The sequence below is a fragment of the Clarias gariepinus genome, chromosome 9 (assembly GCF_024256425.1).
Source record: "Clarias gariepinus isolate MV-2021 ecotype Netherlands chromosome 9, CGAR_prim_01v2, whole genome shotgun sequence".
In the NCBI taxonomy this organism is placed as follows: Eukaryota; Metazoa; Chordata; class Actinopteri; order Siluriformes; family Clariidae; genus Clarias; species Clarias gariepinus.
This window is the reverse complement of record NC_071108.1, coordinates 9,766,579-9,793,615: the sequence shown is the minus strand read 5'-3', so window position 1 is coordinate 9,793,615 and position 27,037 is coordinate 9,766,579. Positions and strand designations below refer to the sequence as shown.

The following is a 27,037-nucleotide window of genomic DNA, read 5'->3' as shown; positions in this document are numbered from 1 at the left end:
TTTTTAAATGTCATTGCTATTAAGTACATTACATGTAGTGTGTAAGAGGTGGTGTTTAACCCGATTGTGTTTCATGAAACTCCTACACGGGCTCAAGGACAAATATATGCAATATTTGATTTTTTTATTTGTTAATTTTGAACTTAGAAATACTTATAAGTCACTGTTAATATGAACCTGTGATAAAAAAAAATACAACATTTATTATGAATTTGAGTTGTGATTATTGTTGTTTTAGCGAGCCTTCAAGGTATAGATGGTCATGAGCAAAAAACACATCTTGTTTCGTTCTGTAGGGAAGCCTCCAGGCTGCTAGAGGGCGCTGTGGACGGCGCGTCTTCCTCTACGCCTTGCTCTTTGGCACACACTCGTGGCGAATCTGCTTTCGGAAACCGGCATTAAGTTAACAACTGTGACCTGATTAATTCGATTAATCTCAAATCAGGAGATTTTCCGTTTCCTCAGAAATGTGTGTGCGGTTCCGGGTGTGTGATCACCGAGAGGAGGATAGAAACTAAACATGTGGGTAAACCGATACTATAAACACACTAGCTCGAAATTCACAGCGGATCTGTAATTCTTGCACAGGAACTGTAACTCATCTTCTCTTTTGCTCATTAACTAAAATAATTATAAGAAATAATAATAATTGAATTCGCTGTTCAGCCTGGTGTAAGTGTTAGTTATCCTGCAGCTTTGTTATGAATGACATTTCATTAACATCATAGTCATAACCACTGGGAATAAAACTAGTCTAACCACTAGAGCTAGTGCTAGCTGACCGGCTAACAGTGCTAGTTCTGAAGTCTGATACTTAAAAAAAAAATGCTGTTAAACGTTATTTTTTAAAGTTTTTTTTATTACACCGAGCATATACCATATTAGGAAAAAGTTCTCTTCTGGTTAGTTTGTCTTTACAGCACCCCCTGGTGGTCACATCGTGCAAGTTTAATTCGTATGTGAAAGTTGCCTCAATTATTATAGAAATTAGAATAAAGTCACCCAGAATGCTGTGGGGAATATCCATCATATATATATATATATATATATATATAGTTTATGTTAACCAATTCTGTATCACATCTGCTGATGCATTTGAATAATCTAGTCTTAATTGACATATAATTTCTTGATGATGATGATATTAATAATAATAATAGTAATTTTAAAAAGTGTAATAACTAATAACTGCATGGTTACTGATTCTTAATGCATGGCTGGGTCTGCCCCTGTATTAGGGCTGGGCGATTTGGCCTAAAATTAAAATCTCGATTAATTGAACATTTTAACTCGATTACGATTAATGAACGATTATTTTATTTATTTATTTTGTATTTTTTGCCCTCATAGTTCAATGACAAGTTTTGTACAGTAAATATGCTCACATATTATAAGTGAGAGATTTTTGCTCTTGTTGCTCAGTTGTCTCAGTGTTTAACCTCTCCATGCTCGACATGTCGGCGGAATAACGTAACGGAGCGGGGTCATGCCCAGCCCTACCCTGTATTCATACTAGCAACCAGAAGACGCGGTTATTTTCTACATGCAGCCATCATTTAAGAAGTGAGAATTTTGTTTTTCTAGGCATAAAAAATATTCAAATAGTTATCTCAGTTAACTCTACTTGCAGTTGTTTTCCTTTTACTGATGCACAAAATTAGAAGAAAAACCCTCTCATTAACTGTGATTAGAGACATTATGAATAAAAATAAATATTTAAAGGACGCATCAGATTGTTGGTTTACACAAAGTAAATTTGCAGTCTTCATTTCAAACAAAAGTGGCGTGTCTAAATTGTTTTTGGAGCTATAGGTTATGCAAAAGGGAAAAAACACTGTATACTGTAGTACACACTCACAAGAGACAACCTATGAACAACTGTTTGCTTTACTTATATAAACATAAGAGGAAAACATTTTCTCATGCATTACTGATTTCTGCTTATGCATGATTTTATTAAGAACAAATATTACCTTTATGAACTGTTGTTAAAGTACTATCTCTAAAGCTGCTACATTATATTTAGGTTATTATCTTCAAGTTAGCCTGTGTTTATTCATAAGTAAGAGATACTTGTGTTGATATTTGTGATGTTTATAATACAGAGTGTGCTACAGTTCTCCATACAGAGAGAAAATTAATCAAAAGTTGGATCAGCATTTTCAGATTGGTCTCTGTGTCCCTGTGCAGTGTCCTCTGAGACTCCCAGATCTAAGCCCATTGGATTTACACCTGTCGGAGCCATAGTGTACCAGAAAAAGATCCAGCACAAAGATTGTTTAAAAGAAATGCTTTTACATGCACAATTCCAGATTTGTTCACACACGTTCATTATGAATGACAGAAATGTATATAAACGTGTTAAAAGAAATAGTAAGAACCATGTAGAGCAGGGTTTTTCAAAGCTCCTAGTGGTTAGTAAGGGTACTGCAGGTGGGTCTCTATAATATTTTTCCTTTTTTTTTTTTTTTACAAATAATTTTCTATTTTGATAATTAAGGTTAAAATTCACATAACATATTTTCACATTTTAGATTATGTCACAGCCTTGCTTAGATTAATAGCTGATAGCTGATGTGAAGGATGTTCTTTGCTAAAAAGTGTTGACTTTCGAGACGTCTGGGACACCCTGTATCGAACAGCCCTAGAAAGCAACCATGATGGTAGCACATGCCTTGCAGATGGATATTTTGCAAACTGGCCTTTAATTGTGAGCTTAACAACAAGCCTTTATTAGGTTAAAACTCTGAGTGTGATGCAGCCAGAGAAGCCATGCTCACAGCTCTGACCTTAACTGTTTGACATGTTCTCACTTATAAACCACGGTGTGCATGTCAGCTTGTCTAAGTGGTGTTTTGTCTTGTCGCAGTGTGCATTGCATGACTCGAGCTTTTTCTCAACCTTTTTTTCCCCCCAACACTTCTACTGAAGTTTTTTTTTTTTTTTTTATATAAAATATTATAAAAATAGCTTGAGTTGGAACTGATCTCAGATCAGCCAACGGAGATGCTTAAAACAGTCATGTGCTTATCGGTGTAACCCCTTATTTCCTGATTTTGACATGGTCTTCTTGGTGTGAAATTGTGTGTGTGTGGCTCAGTTCAGTCTTGCTGTTAATATGCACACATCACTCTAGGTAAGTCCATAGACATTTACTATGTTTGCACAACGTATTCCTAATTTTATTGCATAGGGTGAATTTGAGACTAAAGTGAAACTGTTTACTTCTGGTAAAACTAGTGACTTTGGTTTAAATAAGTTAATGAATGAAAATTGGAGTTATTCTCATAGCTGTAAACTTTACTTGTCCAACATTCGTAAAAAACAATTTTATACCACAATTTTTAAAATGCTATTTGTCTTTCATTTATAAAAATTCACCAAACCATATATTATTATATTATATACCAAATAGTGGTATTTATTAGATATGATATAATTACTAAGATATAATGTCTGTCATGTCTATTAGATTATATAAGTAAGATACATATTGTTTAAACACAAATTTAAACAAAACCATCCATATTTATGCGTATTTTTACTTTATGTTCATGTGTATGCATTACTCTTCTAAAGCGCATGACTGAATGCATTCTCTGGGACGTCGGTCATGTCTGTGGTCAGGGTGTGTTATTGTGCCTATAGCATTTTCAGCTGTCAGGAGCAGAAAGGTTCGTTCACTGTCCTTCTGTGGTTATTTTTGTGTGAGTGTGTGTGTGTGTTTGTGAAAAGGGAACACAAAAATTACCAGCAGAATTTTGCAAAAGGGAGGTTTGTAAAGTCCGATGCGAAACAATGTAACAGAATGTGAAATGCGACCCTCCTTCGTTCTTGTCTTGATGGTGTCAGAGCCTTGCCTTTTGGTCGTGTTCTAACACAAATCTTACAGGTCTAAACCGACTGCATGTCGCACTTTCCGGAAAGTGTCATGTTGCAGCATTTCTAATGGAACTCCACTGCAATCCCGATGTCACTTTTAAGCACTTGAACCTTGATCCCTGTGTTGACTCGTCCCCATGGCCCTGTGTGCAGGTGTGAAGGTGACGTTCGCGCTTCGGCTGTTCGTCTCGTCCCTCTCCACAAGCGCTGGGACCTTCTGGAGGCATGCGCAGATCTTCTGAACGCCCAGTGGAAGCGCAGCATCGGAGCCCGGCTCCACTCGCTCCGCCAGTCTAGTGACAGCTACCCAACATGTCTGGTCCTGCTGGAGGGGGAGACGCTGGTCGGACACGCCCGGGTATCCCGAGTGCTAGGCAGCCGCAGTGCATGTGTTGAGTCGGTGGTGGTGCTGGAAGCGCTGCGGGGTCGGGGCTATGGCCGGGTGCTAATGGAGGAAGTGGAGCGCTATGCCCGCAACAGAGGCTTCACCCGGCTCTGCCTCACCACTCACGATAAGCAGTATTTCTACGCCCACCTGGGTTTCGTGCTTTCGCGACCTGTCCAGAACATCAGCACGCTGGGGTCCCTCTTGCCCATGGATGTCCTGCACAAGTTCTGCAGGACAGCTGAGAGTGAAGATGGAGAGAAAAACATGAAGGATAATACTGTGATACCCAACGGTAATCACCCTCCCCCTAAAACTTCATCTCCACCTCTTTCTCCTACTTCTCCTCCACCAAACCCAGTTCCTCTAACTTTTCCTTTTCTCCCTTGCTCCCTTTCTCCTCCTTCTTTTTCAGCAGTTCTCCCTCCTCCTCTTCCCTCTCCACCACCACTTCCTCCTCCTCCTCCTCCTCCTTCTCCATCTTGCTCCTCGTCATCTTCTCACCCTCCCCCTGCTCCAGCTCTTCCATCATCTGCATCATCTGCATGGGTTCCTGTTGAACAGACTCTGGAACAGACGCCATACACGGACTGTCGAGGACTGCCTATCTTCTGGATGCACAAGAACATCTGAAGTGGACTCATGATATGTCGTGCTACAGTGCACTTCATTATAGACGGAGAGGTTAATCGTTATCCATTTGATCCGAATACTGAGACTAAATGTGCCTTAGGTAATCATGTAGGCTTTTAAAATGTTTTATTCAAAGCAAGTTCACGTTTTGCCAAGTATCACTGCCAAGACGGTTAAACTGAATCAACTGTTTTATTGTATTGTGTGTAAAATAAAAGTGCAATAACTCTTTTGTGCCCTGTTATGAAGTATTTTATGTATCAATAAGATTTGACTTCTTATAGGCCAGTATAACCAAAACCAGGTATATCGGCGGTTGAACCAAAACGCACAAGTTTATCCCCTTTATAGGGCACTTATAGAAATAAAACATATTTGGTCGTTCAAAATTTCAAGACTTTTTGTTATGTTTGTGATCATTAAAAAAAAAAATTCTTGTCATTTTTTTGTTGCAAATCAAAGTCAGTGAGCTTACCATGTATGGTTCTTTATCTGTCACGGGTAATTATTTTTATTTATGTATATATATGGTATGGTCAGAGTGATATGGAAGGTGCAAAAGCCACTAAAATCACATGAGCTACTGTAGCTGTTCCGGCCAATGAATGCCAGTACACTATGTAAATGTGTTTATTGACTGCTCATGCTTTCAGTTCAGATTTAGTAGCATAGCATTTTGAGGTGTTTAAGGAAAGGATCCATTAAACGCAATCTTTAATGTTCTGACTGAGGGAAGGAGGTTTTTGCCCAATATGTCACAATACATAGCCCCGTTTATCCTTTCCTTAATACAGTGCAGTCGTCCTGCCCACTGTGCAAAAAAACACACTATGGTGAAAATTACAGGCCTCTCTTATCTTTTTAAGTGGGAGAACTTGCACAATTGGTGACTGACTAAATACTTTTTTGCCCCACTGTAAATACATTATATACAGTGTACTGTGGTTGGACAATGAATCTGAAACACTGGCCAGTGTTGGAGGTTTCATGGCTAAATTTAAACAAGCTGGTGGCCAATCTTTAGTGATTGCACATTCCACCAGCAAGAGCGAAGTGTGAAAGTTTAATTAGCAGAGTAATAGCACAGTTTTGCCTAAAATATTGCAATGCACACAACATTATGGGTGACATATCAGAGTTCAAAAGTGGACAAATTGTTGGTGTGCGTCTCACTGGCCCATCTGAGAACAAGACAGCAAGTTTTTGTGATATATCAATAGCCACGGTATCCAGGGTAATGTCAGCATACCACCAAGAAGGACCAACAGGAGTAACTGTGGAGGAAGAGGAAGCTGTCTGAAAGAGATGATGTCCGGGTGCTAACCTGGATTGTATCCAAAAAACGTAAAGCCATAGCTGCCCAACTCACTACAGAATTAAATGTGCACCTCAACTCTCCTGTTTCCACCAAAACTGTTTGTCGGCAGCTCCACGGAGTCAATGTACATGGCCGGGTTGCTATAAGCAAACCGTTGGTCACTCCTGCCAATGCCAAATGTCGGTTTCAATGTGAAACACGTATTGTTCTCTGATGAGTCCAGCTTTACTGTCTTTCCCACATCCGGGAGAGTAACAGTGTGGAGAAGCCCCAAAGAAGCGTACCACCCCGACTGTTGCATGGCCATATTGAAGCATTGGGGTGGATCAGTGATAGTTTGCCCTGCAATTTCATAGCGTTCCCTAGGCCCAATGCTTGTGCTGGATGGGTGGGTCAAGGCCAAGGACTACCGAACCATTCATGTGACCGTGTGCACCTAATGATTCAAACATTGTATCCTGAAGGCGGTGCTGTGTATCAGGAGGATAATGCACCAATACACACAGCAAGACTGGTGACAGAGTGGTTTGATGAACATGAAAGTAAGTTGATCATCTCTCATGGCCTGCACAGTCACCAGATCTAAATATTATTGTGTTTTTTGGAGGGGCGAGTCAGGAAACGTTTCCTCCACCGGCATCACATAGTAACCTGGCCACTATTCTGCAAGAAGAATGGCTCAAAATCCCTCTGGCCCAAGATGAATTGATGCTGTATTGGCTGCATTGGAGCCCTACAGCATACTAATGACTTACTGTGGTCTAAAACCAGTGTTTCAGTTTCTTTGTCCAACCCCTATGATGTTATCAGTTGCTTTGCAGCCACATTACACTTTGGGTCCTTCAAACACCTCTCTCGGGATTTCTCTCTACCAACACAAAAACTTATGAATTGCGCGTTTCCTGCATGCGATGTGCAACCACACCCCTACTGCTACAATTAGACTGGAAAAACCCTACTTAAGATTGGAGGAAACTGCAATTTACCATAAAATATGCAAAATAAAAGCTGACTGGATAGATTTGCGAAACACTAATAAAAACATGATGCCAGCCCTTTCCCAATGTATTCCCTTTACTCCTTCCTTATCTGCCTTAAATTAGCAAACGTTCTCCTGTTCTTCCTGTTTGTGTATTTGTATGTGTCAAGTTATATGGGAATTTGCACAAAAAAAAGCCATAGCCAACTACAGAAGACATGAGGATCAATTTTGGAATCCCTTTTAATTCTTGTGTCTGAAAGCTTTGCAGGTTACACAACAATCATGCAAAGTGAATTCAACTAAGTGGTCAATAACCTTAAATGAAAAACCACAAAAAAGGTACATCACTGTTTCCGATAAATAATAGTTAAATCACTACTTCTAATAAATAATATTTAAATAAAATGTCAACAAATACAACAACAAAATTATTTACCTAAGCTATATTTTCCATTAACTACTATACTACTATATTTTCCACTAAGCTACTATTCCATTAACCCTTTAGGAAACATGTATGACACAACAACATATTACTTTTTTTGTGAAAACATGCAAACACTTAAACAACAATCATAGCATAACATAAGTTATTGCTTTTTTCTTGTACTGAGCACTACATCAAATGTAAAACTCGGATTCGAGTGATAATCAGTAATCAGTCCTGCGTAAAAGGAAAGAGCGGTATCAGTCTTTTACACACAGGTTTTAAACACACCCTATTATGTTACATTATAGTTACATCATAGTATAGACTGTGAGGTGGCGATTCTCTGTCACAGATGGTGCTTGGATGTTGAGTCTGTACCATTTCTTCATTAGTGACTGTAAGGCGGTGCATACTGTGATATCAAACTCTGATCGTGTCACAGTTGTTCCTTGTTGAATGACTTCAGCTACATCATTTCACTTATTTTAGCTTTACACTATGTACATAAATAGTGATAATGTGCAATTGCATTGTCTCATCAATTTTTATTCTGTTACCTAAACTCACTACCACAAAAACACTGGAAAAGAACACCACTGAAACAACACAATGAAATCAACTGGCGGTTCAAAGCTTAGTGGTTAGCACTGTCTTGCACCCCCAGAATCTGGGTTCGATTCTCGCCTCGGGTCTGTGCGCATGGAGTTTGCATGTTCTCCCTGTGCTTAGTGGGTTTCCTCCAGGTACTTCAGTTTCTTCTTGCAGTCTAAAGACATCCAGGTTAGGTTAATTGGCATTCCTGAATTTTCCCCTAGTGTGTGAATGTGTATGTGCTATGATGGATTAGCACCCTGTCCAGGGTGTGTCCCACCTTGTGCTCTAAGACACATGGGATAGGTTCCAGCAAACCCCCCCCCCCCCTACCCCCCCCAGATTGGAACTGGAACTAGCTTATATGGGCAACACTCACTTGTTATATACACTTGGGGGGGGGACTTGGGAATGAGGCGGAGTACACCCTGGACATGGTGCCAGTTCATTGTAGGACCCTCCAAGCACAGGGAGAACATGCCATCGAACCTGGCCAGTAATCAAACCCGGACCCTGGAGGTGCACAGCAACAATGCTAACCAATACCCAACCGTGCATATGGACAGCATCAATGTCTGCTATGCCACTAAACCGACATTCGGTAGTTATAAATAAAGTTTTGACTTTAACTTGGTTTTCTTTGAGTTTCTTAAACACCTAAAATCTGTGACGTGTATTTTGTTAACTTAGGTCACATACTTGTATTAAATATTTTTAAACATGACATGTTGATTGCATTGTGTCTGTTCTACAGGAGGAGCAATCATGTTTTGCAGGTCCTCTCTGCTGCTCTCCCACTTCCTCCCCCTGACTTTCCTGGTTCTCACTGGCACCGTTTCAGAAAGTGACCCTGTCATTAGGAAACAGGGGTTCTCTGTGGTGTGGAACATGCCTACCTCAAAATGCCAGAAAGTGTTCGGTGTTTCACTGCCCCTGCACCAGCATGGCATCATACATAATGCAAATGAAAGATTCAGGGGTGAGAACATAAGTCTCTTTTATGAAAGGAAACTTGGTTTGTATCCCTTCATCACTCGCGATGGCTCCAGTGTGAATGGTGGGATTCCTCAGAAGGGCGATCTTGGCCATCACCTCAAACTGTCACAGAAACAGATCCAGTCACTATTGCTGAGGAGTTTCAGCGGGTTGGCTGTGGTGGACTGGGAGAAGTGGCAACCTCTCTGGATCCGCAACTACGGAGTCCGTCAGGTTTACAAATATCTATCTAAGCAACTGGTGAGAGAGAAACATCCAGATATTTCTAAGGAGGAAGTAAAAAGACTGGCCACGGCTGAGTTTGAGAAGGCAGCACAGTTGTTTATGGAAAAAACGCTGCGACTCGGAGTTAAGGCTCATCCCAAGGGATTGTGGGGATTTTATGGATACCCTGGCTGCTATAATGACCGCGGGTCAAAAAGCAGTGAGTATACTGGGCAGTGCAAACCTGGAACAGAGGCATTAAATGACAAACTGGCATTTTTATGGCAGCAGTCCACTGCACTCTATCCAAGTGTGTATGTGCGCCGTGGGCTTGCAGGACACCCAAACACAAGGCTTATGGTTAGACACCGTGTACTCGAGGCATTCCGAGTGGCATCAAAGCATGGACATGGTGCTGCCCGACTTCCTGTTCTACCTTACGCTAGAGTGGCCTTTATAAAAACTCTGCACTTTTTAAACCAGGTACACCCACAAATACACCATTTTCATAATAGATGCTTGCCATTTAATAAAATCCCTTACAGATAATAAAACAGGAAACCTACTTGCAAGTGAGGTTAGAGATATTCAAAATGGTTTAAAAGTTGTTTTAAATGTGAAATCAGCATTTCCAGCCTCTCACTTTAAAGTTCCAATCAAATCCACCAGCTGAAAACAAGCACACGACATCAAAAGAAAAAGAACAGCAGTTGTTCTTATTGGCCGAGTCATCACGTTTAAAGCAAAAATTCCGATCAAAGAAAGTTTAAATCAGTTTAACCATTGAAAAATAAAACTAAATGCCCCGATAATTATTTCTTTTAGAGGGTGTGAGAGACTAAAATAGTCATGCAACAGATCACCCATACTTCATATCCTTCTGAAGAACAAAGACTTATTAGAGAAAATAGCAGGGTGTTAGGTATGTGTGACAAAGCTCACGCTGATCTCATGCTGTTATGGGTCATTCTTAATTTTGTCACTTGCAAAAGTACATTTTTAATCACCAGCTCAGATAGGGATCGTATGCAGAGTGATTTTGCACAGGATAAACACAATAAATACATTTATATTTTTAATACTGATGCATAGAAATTGCATTGAAAATTGCATTGAAAATTTTTAATGTAAAGAAAAACTGACCCAAATTAAGAAACATTTGAACAATAAATTACCACTTGGCTATGAACAATTTAATTCTTCCACTTGCACACATTCAGTAATTTACATTTACAGTATTTAAACAATGGTGTTGTTTAAAACACCATACTGTACACGAGCTAGAAAGTGTTTCAGTTTTCCTCTGATTGGTTTGGACCTCCTGCATATTGAAACGGTTGCTTGACTTCACATTCACTTCCATTGCATAATGATGGATCCGACATTTCAGAAATTACTTCATTACTATAATTATTATTATAATACTGTTTTGTTACAGACTGATCTGGAGAACACACTTGGTGAGATTGCTTCATTAGGTGCTGCTGGTGTGGTGCTGTGGGGTGAAATAGGTTTTGCCAAGTCTGAGGTCAGTATTTCCATGCAGCATATTCTACTGTGTAATAATTATTATAGATATGTTTTTGTTGAAATTATATATGAAATATAATTATTTGTACAGTTACATTTTATGGAAAATCTAACTAGTTGAATGTGTGCTACTTGTATATTAAAATCTTCTCTCATTTGTCTTTTAAACTAGCACCAGTGTGTTCTTCTCCGAAACTACATAAGCTCGGTTTTGGGTGTGTACATAGATGCTCTGCATCGGGGTGTGGCACATTGCAGCCAGACTGTGTGCAGCGGTCATGGTCGCTGTGTGAGGCGCGACCCTCATTCCGGCCACATGATCGCCCAGCTCCAAACGAGGACCGATCTCGTCCATGACATGAAGTCTAACTTCAGATGCTTGTGCTATGAGGGATGGAGCGGAGAGCAGTGTGAGGAGAACGTCATGAATGTGAAGTGAAGCCAGCGCTAACTCCACGTTTCAAATCCTGTTTTAAAGTTTACATTTTAATACAGATTCTAAAATGTGCATAGTTTTTGCTTCTCAATAAATAAATTATAGCGCAAAGCAGACTTTTGGCTTTTTTTAATTGTTTATGCAAAATACACGATTTCTGATCTAACAAACACATGATCCTTAAAAAAAAAATTTTTTTCTTATTTTTCCCTTTATCCAATATGTGTTCTTTAATTATGACACTCTACACCCACCAGAACATATTTAAGCTGAAATTTTAAGGAACAAATGCATAGACTGTAAATGATGGGTCAGTGTATCTTTAGTTAGAGGAAATACAAAATAATTGCAATACAAAAATTGGCCCGGTTGTGCATGTTGTTGCCACATTTTCTTTAGTAACCAAAAGTATCTATACAGTTCCTTAAACTCTGACTGTGAAGAAATCTGTTGCAGTAATATCCTGAACACGTACTGAGCGTGGTCTGTAACATGCGCTCCTAACTTTGCTGACACTCTTATCACAGCATGTAATTAATCAAATCCAGTGGTGTTTAATACATGATAAGAAGTTTAAATTCAAATTCAAAATGGTGTTTGAGTCAAAGCGTGACATTTGATTGTGCAGAATGATCAAACACAATTATAAAAATAACTACCTTTATTACACCATGTAATTTTTTACAATAATGCTTTTAATCCCAGAGGTTAACTAGTGCTTGGATACCACCAAGGTAGGACGTTTTCTTAGTACGCCGGGCCACAATCGGACTGTCTGCTTCCCAGGAACGCCATAACGGCCCAAGCTTGTGGAAATGGCTTGGTGTAAAGTCAGGACTTAACAGCGATGTGGCAATAACTCCCAGCCGAAGTGGTGTAATGTGATTGTGTGTAGATAAGGTGTTCCACTCACTGAATATTCAAGGGAAAGACTGCAGTGGGCACCAAGTCACCTCATCAGGATCGGATATCACAGACAACCATCAAAAAGTCCCGGCTTGACTTGAACATCCATAATAGATTTAGACAATTTTTATTGATCTAACTGTGCAAGTTACATACTCCAACCGGTGCTTATCAGAAGGTCTACTGGATTACAACATGACTGGTAATCTGTAATACATACACAAATATTCACTCCATTACCACTGCATCAAGATTTTTGATTTAGAGTCAGTCACAGTCTATGGAGTGTGTCTGCAATTTTACTCCACACACTTTTTAGATCCCATATTGATAGAATGTTGATCTTGACATGGTTTTGGATTGACCCCCCGTCCGCTGCTTTACTTAAACTGGATTTATTTATTTATTTATTTTCATTTTTATGATATCTGCGATAGGATGTTTGTGGGTGGTCAGTGTCTGATATTCAGTGCCGTCAGGTTTCTGCGAAGAGCTTGAAGCTCCTGAACAATGAAGGACATTTCTTCTGTTGTTTCTTGCCTTTGCGTCAGCGTTTCAACTAGCCAGTGGAGAGTTCTGCTTTGCTGGACTAAAAGAGGAACACACACAGAGATTCAGACTGTAAAACAGTAATTATAATTAGCATCAGTGTCCCTGAGATGACCAGCAGCTGATGCGCTTCCCTGTCTCACATGTTACTGACTGCAGTCTCTTACACACAGGTTTTAAACACACCCTATTATGTTACATTATAGTTACATCATAGTATAGACTGTGAGGTGGCGATTCTCTGTCACAGATGGTGCTTGGATGTTGAGTCTGTACCATTTCTTCATTAGTGACTGTAAGGCGGTGCATACTGTGATATCAAACTCTGATCGTGTCACAGTTGTTCCTTGTTGAATGACTTCAGCTACATCATTTCACTTATTTTAGCTTTACACTATGTACATAAATAGCGATGATGTGCAATTGCATTGTCTCATCATTTTTTATTCTGTTACCTAAACTCACTACCACAAAAACACTGGAAAAGAACAACACTGAAACAACACAATGAAATCAACTGGCGGTTCAAAGCTTAGTGGTTAGCACTGTCTTGCACCCCCAGAATCTGGGTTCGATTCTCGCCTCGGGTCTGTGCGCATGGAGTTTGCATGTTCTCCCTGTGCTTAGTGGGTTTCCTCCAGGTACTTCAGTTTCTTCTTGCAGTCTAAAGACATCCAGGTTAGGTTAATTGGCATTCCTGAATTTTCCCCTAGTGTGTGAATGTGTATGTGCTATGATGGATTAGCACCCTGTCCAGGGTGTGTCCCACCTTGTGCTCTAAGACACATGGGATAGGTTCCAGCAAACCCCCCCCCCCCCCCCCTACCCCCCCCAGATTGGAACTGGAACTAGCTTATATGGGCAACACTCACTTGTTATATACACTTGGGGGGGGGGACTTGGGAATGAGGCGGAGTACACCCTGGACATGGTGCCAGTTCATTGTAGGACCCTCCAAGCACAGGGAGAACATGCCATCGAACCTGGCCAGTAATCAAACCCGGACCCTGGAGGTGCACAGCAACAATGCTAACCAATACCCAACCGTGCATATGGACAGCATCAATGTCTGCTATGCCACTAAACCGACATTCGGTAGTTATAAATAAAGTTTTGACTTTAACTTGGTTTTCTTTGAGTTTCTTAAACACCTAAAATCTGTGACGTGTATTTTGTTAACTTAGGTCACATACTTGTATTAAATATTTTTAAACATGACATGTTGATTGCATTGTGTCTGTTCTACAGGAGGAGCAATCATGTTTTGCAGGTCCTCTCTGCTGCTCTCCCACTTCCTCCCCCTGACTTTCCTGGTTCTCACTGGCACCGTTTCAGAAAGTGACCCTGTCATTAGGAAACAGGGGTTCTCTGTGGTGTGGAACATGCCTACCTCAAAATGCCAGAAAGTGTTCGGTGTTTCACTGCCCCTGCACCAGCATGGCATCATACATAATGCAAATGAAAGATTCAGGGGTGAGAACATAAGTCTCTTTTATGAAAGGAAACTTGGTTTGTATCCCTTCATCACTCGCGATGGCTCCAGTGTGAATGGTGGGATTCCTCAGAAGGGCGATCTTGGCCATCACCTCAAACTGTCACAGAAACAGATCCAGTCACTATTGCTGAGGAGTTTCAGCGGGTTGGCTGTGGTGGACTGGGAGAAGTGGCAACCTCTCTGGATCCGCAACTACGGAGTCCGTCAGGTTTACAAATATCTATCTAAGCAACTGGTGAGAGAGAAACATCCAGATATTTCTAAGGAGGAAGTAAAAAGACTGGCCACGGCTGAGTTTGAGAAGGCAGCACAGTTGTTTATGGAAAAAACGCTGCGACTCGGAGTTAAGGCTCATCCCAAGGGATTGTGGGGATTTTATGGATACCCTGGCTGCTATAATGACCGCGGGTCAAAAAGCAGTGAGTATACTGGGCAGTGCAAACCTGGAACAGAGGCATTAAATGACAAACTGGCATTTTTATGGCAGCAGTCCACTGCACTCTATCCAAGTGTGTATGTGCGCCGTGGGCTTGCAGGACACCCAAACACAAGGCTTATGGTTAGACACCGTGTACTCGAGGCATTCCGAGTGGCATCAAAGCATGGACATGGTGCTGCCCGACTTCCTGTTCTACCTTACGCTAGAGTGGCCTTTATAAAAACTCTGCACTTTTTAAACCAGGTACACCCACAAATACACCATTTTCATAATAGATGCTTGCCATTTAATAAAATCCCTTACAGATAATAAAACAGGAAACCTACTTGCAAGTGAGGTTAGAGATATTCAAAATGGTTTAAAAGTTGTTTTAAATGTGAAATCAGCATTTCCAGCCTCTCACTTTAAAGTTCCAATCAAATCCACCAGCTGAAAACAAGCACACGACATCAAAAGAAAAAGAACAGCAGTTGTTCTTATTGGCCGAGTCATCACGTTTAAAGCAAAAATTCCGATCAAAGAAAGTTTAAATCAGTTTAACCATTGAAAAATAAAACTAAATGCCCCGATAATTATTTCTTTTAGAGGGTGTGAGAGACTAAAATAGTCATGCAACAGATCACCCATACTTCATATCCTTCTGAAGAACAAAGACTTATTAGAGAAAATAGCAGGGTGTTAGGTATGTGTGACAAAGCTCACGCTGATCTCATGCTGTTATGGGTCATTCTTAATTTTGTCACTTGCAAAAGTACATTTTTAATCACCAGCTCAGATAGGGATCGTATGCAGAGTGATTTTGCACAGGATAAACACAATAAATACATTTATATTTTTAATACTGATGCATAGAAATTGCATTGAAAATTGCATTGAAAATTTTTAATGTAAAGAAAAACTGACCCAAATTAAGAAACATTTGAACAATAAATTACCACTTGGCTATGAACAATTTAATTCTTCCACTTGCACACATTCAGTAATTTACATTTACAGTATTTAAACAATGGTGTTGTTTAAAACACCATACTGTACACGAGCTAGAAAGTGTTTCAGTTTTCCTCTGATTGGTTTGGACCTCCTGCATATTGAAACGGTTGCTTGACTTCACATTCACTTCCATTGCATAATGATGGATCCGACATTTCAGAAATTACTTCATTACTATAATTATTATTATAATACTGTTTTGTTACAGACTGATCTGGAGAACACACTTGGTGAGATTGCTTCATTAGGTGCTGCTGGTGTGGTGCTGTGGGGTGAAATAGGTTTTGCCAAGTCTGAGGTCAGTATTTCCATGCAGCATATTCTACTGTGTAATAATTATTATAGATATGTTTTTGTTGAAATTATATATGAAATATAATTATTTGTACAGTTACATTTTATGGAAAATCTAACTAGTTGAATGTGTGCTACTTGTATATTAAAATCTTCTCTCATTTGTCTTTTAAACTAGCACCAGTGTGTTCTTCTCCGAAACTACATACGCTCGGTTTTGGGTGTGTACATAGACGCTCTGCATCGGGGTGTGGCACATTGCAGCCAGACTGTGTGCAGTGGTCATGGTCGCTGTGTGAGGCGCGACCCTCATTCCGGCCACATGATCGCCCAGCTCCAAACGAGGACCGATCTCGTCCATGACATGAAGTCTAACTTCAGATGCTTGTGCTATGAGGGATGGAGCGGAGAGCAGTGTGAGGAGAACGTCATGAATGTGAAGTGAAGCCAGCGCTAACTCCACGTTTCAAATCCTGTTTTAAAGTTTACATTTTAATACAGATTCTAAAATGTGCATAGTTTTTGCTTCTCAATAAATAAATTATAGCGCAAAGCAGACTTTTGGCTTTTTTTAATTGTTTATGCAAAATACACGATTTCTGATCTAACAAACACATGATCCTTAAAAAAAAAAAAATTTCTTATTTTTCCCTTTATCCAATATGTGTTCTTTAATTATGACACTCTACACCCACCAGAACATATTTAAGCTGAAATTTTAAGGAACAAATGCTTAGACTGTAAATGATGGGTCAGTGTATCTTTAGTTAGAGGAAATACAAAATAATTGCAATACGAAAAATTGGCCCGGTTGTGCATGTTATTGCCACATTTTCTTTAGTAACCAAAAGTATCTATACAGTTCCTTAAACTCTGACTGTGAAGAAATCTGTTGCAGTAATATCCTGAACACGTACTGAGCGTGGTCTGTAACATGCGCTCCTAACTTTGCTGACACTCTTATCACAACATGTAATTAATCAAATCCAGTGGTGTTTAATACATGATAAGAAGTTTAAATTCAAATTCAAAATGGTGTTTGAGTCAATGCATGACATTTGATTGTGCAGAATGATAAAACACAATTATAAAAATAACTACCTTTATTACACCATGTAATTTTTTACAATAATGCTTTTAATCACAGAGGTTAACTAGTTCTTGGATACCACCAAGGTAGGACGTTTTCTTAGTACGCCGGGCCACAATCGGACTGTCTGCTTCCCAGGAACGCCATAACGGCCCAAGCATGTGGAAATGGCTTGGTGTAAAGTCAGGACTTAACAGCGATGTGGCAATAACTCCCAGCCGAAGTGGTGTAATGTGATTGTGTGTAGATAAGGTGTTCCACTCACTGAATATTCAAGGGAAAGACTGCAGTGGGCACCAAGTCACCTCATCAGGATCGGATATAACAGACAACTATCAAAAAGTCCCGGCTTGACTTGAACATCCATAATAGATTTAGACAATTTTTATTGATCTAACTGTGCAAGTTACATACTCCAACCGGTGCTTATAAGAAGGTCTACTGGATTACAACATGACTGGGAATCTGTAACACATACACAAATATTCACTCCATTACCACTGCATCAAGATTTTTGATTTAGAGTCAGTCACAGTCTATGGAGTGTGTCTGCAATTTTACTCCACACACTTTTTAGATCCCATATTGATAGAATGTTGATCTTGACATGGTTTTGGATTGACCCCCCGTCCGCTGCTTTACTTAAACTGGATTTATTTATTCATTTATTTGTATTTTTATGATATCTGCGATAGGATGGTCAGTGTCTGATATTCAGTGCCGTCAGGTTTCTGCGAAGAGCTTGAAGCTCCTGAACAATAAAGGACATTTCTTCTGTTGTTTCTTGCCTTTGCGTCAGCGTTTCAACTAGCCAGTGGAGAGTTCTGCTTTGCTGGACTAAAAGAGGAACACACACAGAGGTTCAGACTGTAAAACAGTAATTATACAAGGTAACTCTAGCTTCACTGCAGCTGTGTGCCCTCTACTTAAGACGTAAAAAATTTTACATCTAAATTGGGCATGGACATGACTTTTGTCCAAACTGCTTATTTTGTCTAACTTTATTTCTCTTTAAGTATTCATAGATTAATTTACACATTATTTATTTGGACAAAATCCTTTATAAAAAAATATATAATAGGGACTAAAAAAAATTATGAAGCTAAAACGAATTAAAATGTTACATATTAAATTTGGTGTAGAAATTTCCAAATTTCCCAAACACCAAATATTAGGAGGTCATCAGACAACACTGTAAGCTGAAATGCGTTAAGCTGCTGTAAGCTGTACAAGAGCCTTAACTATATACTTGTAACTAAGAAGCTTCTTTTAAGTAAAATTAGCAAATTTCTCCATAGTAGGGCCACCATTTTTTGAAAATACTATACTATATGAAGCCCTGACTATAGTAATAAAATGCAATGGATACAACAGAGTTTCATATTAAAATATTCCCATTTGTTTCTCATTGTATTTAAAACAATGAGATTCTCTCACCTAAGAAGCTAAAGATGAGAATGACGGTGAGGAAGATCAGCACTGCAGCCACACAAGTCAAAGAATAGCGCGACTTGGAAGAAGGCCACATATCGTTGAGTTGACTCAGACGGGATCTTCTCATCTGGTCTCCTGTTTGACAGACTGCTGGCCTGTCAATCATCTGAAGATTTCCATTGATGGATGGAGGGTGTGGACGTGGAGGTCGGACACCTGACAGACATAATTGCTTTTGATGGTTAATAAAATAAAGAAACACATCCAATTCCTGGTATTACTGTATACACAACTGTACAATTTAAGATCGGATAAAGTTGTTTCACATATCGACACCCATAAAATGGCTGTACCTTTAATGTGTTGGTCGGGGTGTGTGCGGTGAAGGTCACTGATGGAGTCCACAGAGTGCAGTTCAATCTCAGTCATGTCTTTATCACTGATAGATACAAATGATGAAGGAGTAGACGGAGGAGACCTGACTGACACTCCTGCTCAGAGAACATAGAAGAAAACATGTGTATGGCAGTGGCAGAATAACCCATTACATATTACTTTGTTGTGTTTTGACCAAATTGTTGTTCGTTTTTTTTTAATCATTTTATGATGGGTCAGTGACTACTCACTGACTAGATCTCTGCATTACATTACTGCTAAGAAACCGGGATGATGTACTGTAGGTTACTTATGCTTCCTCCAAGACATTGCAATTTTCATAATCTTTCAACCTGTATCTCATAAGTGAAAAATTATAATTGCAGTCTTCGGCATATATATGAGATTACAGAAGTCACTTCTGCCTAATGTAACTTTAATCAACAAAAACAATTTGAGCGCAAATCCATTTCTTCACCACGTAGAATATAGCAACGTTTCTCTCTAACACTTTATGAAAGCCTGTTCCTGGTGAGCATTCATCCATCAATTATTTGTACTGTTTGTCCTGTGTACGGTCGCAGGGCAGCATGAGGGTGCACAAAGGGGAGTACACCCTGGATGGGGTGCCAACCCATCACAAGGCACAAGCATACACATTCGCAAACCCAGTCCAACACTACGGACAATTTAAAAATGCCAATCAACTTACTATGCATGTCTTTGGACTGTGGGAGGAAACCGAAGTACCTGGAGGAAATCCAGCAAGCATGGAAAGAACATGCAAACTCCACACACACAGGCCGAAGTCCAAAGGCAGATTCAAACCCCAACCCTGGATGTGTGAGTCATCAGTGCTAACCCCTAAGACATGTCACCACCTACCTGCAGAAGGGGAGTCTTAGAAAAACACCACTGTGAAATTAATAAAGAGGTTCAATTGCTAGCTTGCTAATATGATTTACATCATAATTTATTTTATTACATATACAATTAAATGCCGTTTAAAAAAAATGGTAGTTATGTTTAGACAGTCAGGCAGTGTATTGGAATCTTTCAGTTGAATTTAAGTGGGATCTTTAAAAACATTTTTCTACATTTTCTCTTTGGGGTTTAAAACTGGTTGAACTTTGCTTCTAATTGTGATACGTTAAACAAAGAAACATATTCTGGTTCGGAAAATTCAGCAGGTTTAAACACGATATTATAGCTCAAGATATTATTATGTCACTGTGTAAGGGTTTTTTGCAGACCAAGTAATAATTTAAACATTAGAACATTTACATTTACATTCCTTCCACATAAAGAAGTCCAGTGGGGTTAGGGGGGGATTGGGGGGTAGCCTGTGTGGTTTTAATGTTATGGTTGATTGGTGTATATTTATCAATGCTGGAAGTAACGTACAATTTTACAAATTGTAAAACAAAAAAACAAATTTTATTCTTACTTTATGTAAACAAATGCACTTCAAAACTTTTAAAAAGAAATTAAAAATAGTAAAAAAAAAATAAAAAAAAGAAACATTTTGAGCATGCTATAGTTTTCCTAAAAATTTTTACATTTTGACACATTTGTGAAACTGTGCTGTCTCTCTTAACAAACTAACATTTTATATGATGCTCACAGCACAGACTCTCTGGAGCCATCATCATATCCAAGTAACAAACCCGAGAGAACATCTTAAATATTTTTTTATTTTGAAATTGCAGAAGTATTTATTTCTTTAACCCTTTTTATATTTCTTTTAGAACAACTTACATACTGTTAAAAGCAGATCTTACCTTGGTGGTGCATCCTCATCAAACACTATGAAGAAAGATCCAGGCCTGTTTCGAATCTTAAATCAAGAGCCTCATAAATCCAGGAGGTTAATGGAACTATTACATCACACTAAATTTCAGTTACATTATAGCCTTATTAAAACTTAATAAGTGATAGATTTATTTCTACAACAAAGAAACATAATAACTCTATAGCATGAAACAGCTCGCCCTGTATGATGTCTTCTCCTTATCACCAAAATGAGCAGGCGGTCCGGGACTGTCCAGCATTCCAGCACCCAAAATAGCCGCAGTAAAACAGGAGGGCGTGTGGCGTATATTAATAGATGCTGGACTGAACACTGATACTGTTATAATAAACAAAAATATAACTTAGCATAGACATAAACATGTTGTGTAAAAGACAATGTGTAGAAATGTAAGATTAAGTCTTAAACATCCTCAACAACAAAAAAATTAACATACGAGTAAAAAAAAAAAAGAAATTTCAAAATCTAGGCAAAATTATTTTGTATATGTCATTTAATTGAAATATGTTGTTAACAAAAATGTTTCACAGTTGAATTACTCTCAAGCTGATGTGGTTTCTTTAGGTATCTGGTATGTTATTTACATGCCACTAAATATATATACTGTCGTCATTTTTTAAAATTATTTTACACGGGCTACATTTGCGTAAATGTTAAGCAATGAGTTTTATTTTGTTTGGAAGTGAATGTGTTTGGCAATGATGTACTCAAAAATATCTACTCAATGCTTTACCCAACCCTCACTGCTGAAGCAAAATTTGTACATTGCATTTGTTTCTTTATATTTAAAAACATATATATCTAGAAGCAACTGTTGACTAAGATTTCATGTCAGTTGCCATATAATCACAACAAACGAACATTGTGGTAGAAATTCTCAGAATGTTTCTGACTTTGTTAGACAGTCAAATGTAATGTTCCTAGAACATAATGAAATGAATTTTGACATAATACCCAAAGAGGAACCAAATGGTTAGCTAGGAAGCAATTATGTATTACGACAAGTCATTTTACTTTGTAGTTTTTCAATACTTTTACAGTAGAAGCAAGATTTAAAAATCTAGGATACTCTGTTGTCTTATTCATAGCCCACCACAGCCATACATTTATGAGGTCTGATTTGCAGTGATTTCAGTGTTTAATAGATGGGTATGCTTGTTTCTGAGCATGTTTTGTGTAAAATGCTAAATTATATAAATTTTTTGTCATAAAATGATGCGAGAGCTTAAACTACAGTACCATTTGCTAGCTAGCTAATATTTATCATTTAAATCAAATGAAAGTCTTATTAGCTAATAAACCAACTGGTAAACAGCAGTCAACATTTATACTTAACACAACATTTTTGAGGGGGGGGGGGGGGGGGGGGGGGGGGCAATAATTGCTGTCCTCCATGATTTGCATCCAGTTGTGATATCTGAATGCAGACGTACAGTACATTACTCTAATCATCTGGCTGACCTTTCCTGCTACTTCAAGTTTTCACAAAGGTCATACAGGTAATTATAACTTAATGTTAAATGTAGCGAGTGCCAGTTGTTTGTACTATTACATTGTTCTTTCACATTGTTTGGCTAGTTATAATAATATTAATACAAGATCATTTTAAGCTACAGCTTAGAGATCAAAATTAAAAACATACCAGAAAAACTGCGAAGATATTCATGCTGAAGATCTGCTAGAACAATTTGAAGCAGATTATAAGGTTTTTTTTTTATTTTTATAAATAATATGTCCTGTTCAAAATGGTTAATTAATCATCAACCAATTTTTTCAGCCAAGAACAAGAATCTGAAGCTATTAATTGCAACAGCTCATTCTAACCAAACAGTTCAAAATCACCAGATCTTTTTGTGATCTAGTCCAACTTAATGTTTGATGTTTTGATCATGTTAAGATTATCTGTTTTTCTGTCTTTCTGTTTACAATATGTGTAAAGAGTGATTATGTAAAAAACATCTGATTCTAGGTCTACCCCTGAGTGGAGCGAGCGTCTCAACTGGAAATTCAATGTGGATACGAGGAGATGTAACAAGGCTGCTTGTCCAGCAGATGTTAGTGTAGAGCTCAGTGGCAAATTCTTTATGCGTAAAATCAATTTGCTTCAAATATGTCTCTTTATAGCATTGCCACTAGAATAAACACATTTTATCTTTTTATGATTTTATTTATTGTAGAAGTGGAAAAAACTTTAGGTTTAAGAACACCTGGTGCAAATTTATATTTGTCAACAAAATCAAGCTATTCAAGTTACTCATTTTAAAAAGGGCAAAGTAACATACAGTATTCTGTATTTTTTTTTTTTTGCCTAAGTAAAATTACAAAGAGATAAGGTACTAAAAAGTACTGCATGCTATACAGCAATTCCTTAAAAACTATTACAGAACTTTGTGTATAGATTCCACAGTCCACACCTGAAATACCAAACTTTGTGTTGCTTGTTAGCCCACCTGTCACCCATGAAGCTACATCTGAAATGGAAAAACCTTCATGCCCATGACATGTATCATCTATACCATGATAGCATTTGTATACTTTAAGATAAAAAGCTTTACTTTTTAATCCATGCTGAATTACATTTTTCATTCGATTCTGGTACAAGCACTGAGCGCGGATTAACACCGTACCTCAACAGCTGATGACTTTGTATTTTTCAATAACAATGCTAAAAATCAGCATTGAGGGTAAAATGAACACTGGATTTTCATATTTTTAGCCTAATGACCTTATGGCCCTGGCAATGGGGCAGGTCAGTGCTGTGTGATCTTCAGGACGGGAAGTTTCAGCCTGGAGAACTAATAATAGGAGAGAGGGATGATGTAAGAGGAGTATGAAGGAAGTAAGGCTGGAGGAGGATAATGCAAAAAACGTTCATTTGTTTCATATACTTAGGGCACAAGGAAGGACACCCTGGTTGGAATGCCAACTGCACAAACACAAAAACTTAAATACTCAGTCATACACTTTTGGCAATTTGGAAATATTAGTCAGTGTACAACACATCTTGGCTCTGGGTGAAACTGAGTTACGCAGAGGAAACCCACTAAGCAAAGACTGGAGGTGAGATGTGAGATTTAAACTCCCAGGTGTAAGGCATATATACAGTACTGTAGCCTATATATATATAATGTCAAATTACTTTTATTATATTTCTCACTCTGTGCTGCTGAAATTGAATGTAAATGTAATGTAATGTAAATACAACCTGAGATAAATAAAAAAAGAAGACATCAACTCAGTATTAAAACCTGGAATGATAGGTTTGAACCATCAGGTCTAGATTCAGCAATGTTATGTGCACAAAAAAATGAGGACAGCTTACTACAGTACCTGAATATACTTAACGAACAGGTTGATCCATCAATGGATTTTTTTCTTCCCTAATAGCACAGGCATATGAAGATGTCAGTATTCTTTGGACTCAAATTGTGGAAGTGTGGTATAGACATTATTTCCACACATGGATTGGCCACCAGATATTCCAGACCTTAACCCCATAAAGAATCTTTGAGATGCGCTGGAGAAGACAACTTTTTCATCAGCAATTCAAGATGTAAGAGAAAAAATAATAATATTTGGACAAAAGTAAATGTTGTGATGTTGCATAAGCTTATCGAAACAATGCCATGGCGAATATGTGCCGTAATCAAAGCAAAAGGCGGTCTGGTGGTCTTTTGGTTGTTGTTCTGCCAAATTATGCTTCCTTGACAGAAAAATGCTAACATAAAATGATGGACTGATAGCACCCTAAATGATAAATGCTCTCAATCTTGCGCAGTCTATACCCTTCATTCAGTAGAGTTAGTTGGGTAAGGACTTTTTAGAAATAGTTAAAAGGTTAACTATAAGCTGATCCATTTTAATGTAATCAGTGATATTATTATTTTAGGTTAAAGCCCACGTACATGTCTGCCTGCTTTTATGTACAATAGAACAGAACTCTCTGCCTAACTACAAAGAAATACAATTTTGTAAGGTTGAGTATCTTTGCACTATTGTACTTCTTTCATCGTCAGCCAAATACACACTGATCAAAGTATATTGTTAAATCCGGAACATAACCTCTCTTTTATTCAACATTTTGATTTGAATAGATTTGAATAGACAGAGAATTGATTTCTGTTTTATCTCATAGTGGCGCTCAACATGTCTGCTTTAACTAAACTTTCCACTGTAAGGATACAAATACAATTATCTGTCCATAATTTTTAAATATTTAGTTTTTTATATATATCTTTCCTTTTTTATTTGATATTCATGCTACTGTATGTTTGTGGTTCGTAAGGATGTGAGCACTATGTAGGGGCATTACGGTTTTTTCTGTGTGTTCAACATACTCTGTGTGTTTACGGTAAACTATCGCGTTGATTCAAGTACCCCCGTCTGCAGCCTGCAGATCGAGGCGGGGCTAAATCTGGGGCGGGGCTTCTCGCAGACAGGGCCTCCCCGTTGATTGGCTCTGTTGAGTGACGCGTACGGCCACGCTCATTTCGAAGGTTAAAGAGCTGTATTCGTTCCAAAATGCGGTAGCTCCTGTGACGTACTCTGGCACAACTCTATTTCTTTATAAAGTCGCTTCTACTCAACATTTTGTTTTACCTTATGCCGCAGTTTTAACTTCAGGCAAATACTAAAGTAGTGGCAAGTTTCATTAATTTCTTCCTTGGAAGAAATTAATTAAATTAATGGTTGTGCGTGATGCTGTGGAAAAAAAATCGGCTGGACAGACATTCAGAAATACAGACATACATAAAAAATTTTCCGAGACTGGTTTCGGTTCCTCCGATGTATGAAACGTTAAGATATCATTAAAAGAGCGAGTTCTGACCAATGTAGAGACAAAACACTTAATTTATTTATATAGATGCAGGGATGCTGTATACTGCCTTGAGCCTATCCCAGGAGAGCGGCGTTCACTGGATGCCAGTATATTGCAGAAAAGCTAAATGCTTGGGGTGAAATTTACTGTATCGGTAAGTGTGGCATGTTTTAAAATATAGGGGTAGCAAATTCTGAACAAATATCCCCATCAAATAATACTCCTGGTACATAATCAACAAAATGCATGAAAACATTCCCAAACTTGTGGGTCTTTGAATGCGCAGAACCGTTAAGTAGCAAAAAAAAAAAATGTAGCATGGATTGGCACCTGGCACCTACAAAAAAGGTAGAAAGTGCTGTTACTTAGGTTTCCAGATGCTAAAATAATATAAATTAACATAACAGACACATTACTTTTGTATGCTCAGAAAAAATATAGTAGTTCCTTTCAATCATAAAATATATATATTTTTACTTTAATGTTCAATATTTAATTGTAGCATTTTTTTAAGTTCAAGAAAATGTATTTGACACTATGATCGTACAGTACATGGAGGTGGGACCATGCACTTTTCATCTAAAGATATATTTTTTCATGAAATAAATGGGAATATGTTATTCACTATAACATCAACATCTTATAAAATAAACACTGGACAAATGCAAAAGGTATATCAGATGTCTCTCTTCATTTGTTTAGAAATGTCAGAATTTATTTTGCAATTTTATGTGAAGCTTTTAAGTCTGTCATTGGTGGTACTCATATTATAATTATAACTGTAAAAATGGGACATAAAGCGAACTACACTTAATAATGAATTATTTTAACATCATTGAAAACCATGTGGTTTTCTCTACAGTCATTGGTGTTACCATCATTGTAACAGCAGTTATTCTCACTCGTTGTCACTTACTCCTTGTCTACATAGGTTTATCCTGTATACAGACAGGGTGGGGCCGGAGCCTATATCCCAGGAGACTTGGGGCATAAGGCGGGATACACCCTGGACAGTGTGCCAATCCACCGTGCACACACACACTATGGGCAATTTAGGAACACCAATTAGCCTAATGTGCATGTCTTTGGACTGCAAGGGAGGAAACTGGAATATCTGAAGGAAACCCACCCTGCACGGTGAGAACATGCATTAAAAGTATTCAAAAAAGAAAATGCATTAAGCTCTGCTTTTTGTGGATTCATAAAGTAAAAAAATAAGTTATCGCTATTACAGTAGTTTTAGGTGTTAAAAAAAGAAATAAATTTTTATGACCCAAATTACACCTTTTCTGCAGTATGACCGAGTTGCTTAGTCGAATTCCTCCTAAATTGGGAAACCTGTTGGGCGACACCGTAAGAGGGCGATAAAATCATGCTGTGAGACTCGGTAAGGGTAAGGAAAAAGAAGTCCGAGGTGGATTAGGAAAACTACATATCCCAGGATTCCTC

At 38.4% G+C, this 27,037-nt stretch overlaps 4 protein-coding genes across 6 annotated transcripts; 3 read left to right on the top strand and 1 right to left on the bottom strand.

Annotated features, from left to right (window-relative positions):
* Positions 1 to 361: 361 nt before the first annotated feature.
* On the top strand, positions 362 to 5,132 carry LOC128529659 (N-alpha-acetyltransferase 80). Of its 2 annotated transcripts, XM_053503123.1 has the most exons (3): positions 362 to 522; positions 1,423 to 1,563; positions 4,036 to 5,132. In XM_053503123.1, the coding sequence occupies exons 2-3, from the start codon at positions 1,544 to 1,546 to the stop codon at positions 4,898 to 4,900; spliced, it is 885 nt and encodes a 294-aa protein (XP_053359098.1). In that variant the 5' UTR covers positions 362 to 522; positions 1,423 to 1,543; the 3' UTR covers positions 4,901 to 5,132. The 2 variants fall into 2 exon arrangements, with proteins under 2 accessions (XP_053359098.1, XP_053359099.1); XM_053503124.1 differs by lacking the exon at positions 1,423 to 1,563.
* Positions 1,988 to 11,464, top strand: hyal3 (hyaluronidase 3). The gene is made up of 4 exons (XM_053503122.1): positions 1,988 to 3,136; positions 8,976 to 9,904; positions 10,860 to 10,949; positions 11,124 to 11,464. Exons 2-4 carry the CDS (start codon positions 8,987 to 8,989, stop codon positions 11,388 to 11,390), a joined length of 1,275 nt encoding a protein of 424 aa, XP_053359097.1. The 5' UTR covers positions 1,988 to 3,136; positions 8,976 to 8,986; the 3' UTR covers positions 11,391 to 11,464.
* Positions 11,465 to 13,859: 2,395 nt separating this feature from the next.
* On the top strand, positions 13,860 to 16,596 carry LOC128530500 (hyaluronidase-1-like). Its single transcript, XM_053504479.1, has 3 exons — positions 13,860 to 15,019; positions 15,975 to 16,064; positions 16,239 to 16,596. Exons 1-3 carry the CDS (start codon positions 14,102 to 14,104, stop codon positions 16,503 to 16,505), a joined length of 1,275 nt encoding a protein of 424 aa, XP_053360454.1. The 5' UTR covers positions 13,860 to 14,101; the 3' UTR covers positions 16,506 to 16,596.
* An 894-nt stretch (positions 16,597 to 17,490) lies between these two features.
* si:dkey-20d21.12 (uncharacterized protein LOC556245 homolog) lies at positions 17,491 to 20,961 on the bottom strand. Of its 2 annotated transcripts, none has more exons than XM_053504862.1 (4): positions 20,741 to 20,961; positions 18,938 to 19,075; positions 18,588 to 18,800; positions 17,491 to 17,987 (listed from the first exon to the last, which is right to left on the bottom strand). In XM_053504862.1, exons 1-4 carry the CDS (start codon positions 20,757 to 20,759, stop codon positions 17,851 to 17,853), a joined length of 507 nt encoding a protein of 168 aa, XP_053360837.1. In that variant the 5' UTR covers positions 20,760 to 20,961; the 3' UTR covers positions 17,491 to 17,850. The 2 variants fall into 2 exon arrangements, with proteins under 2 accessions (XP_053360837.1, XP_053360838.1); XM_053504863.1 differs by lacking the exon at positions 20,741 to 20,961 and adding an exon at positions 19,845 to 19,862.
* Positions 20,962 to 27,037: the final 6,076 nt, after the last annotated feature.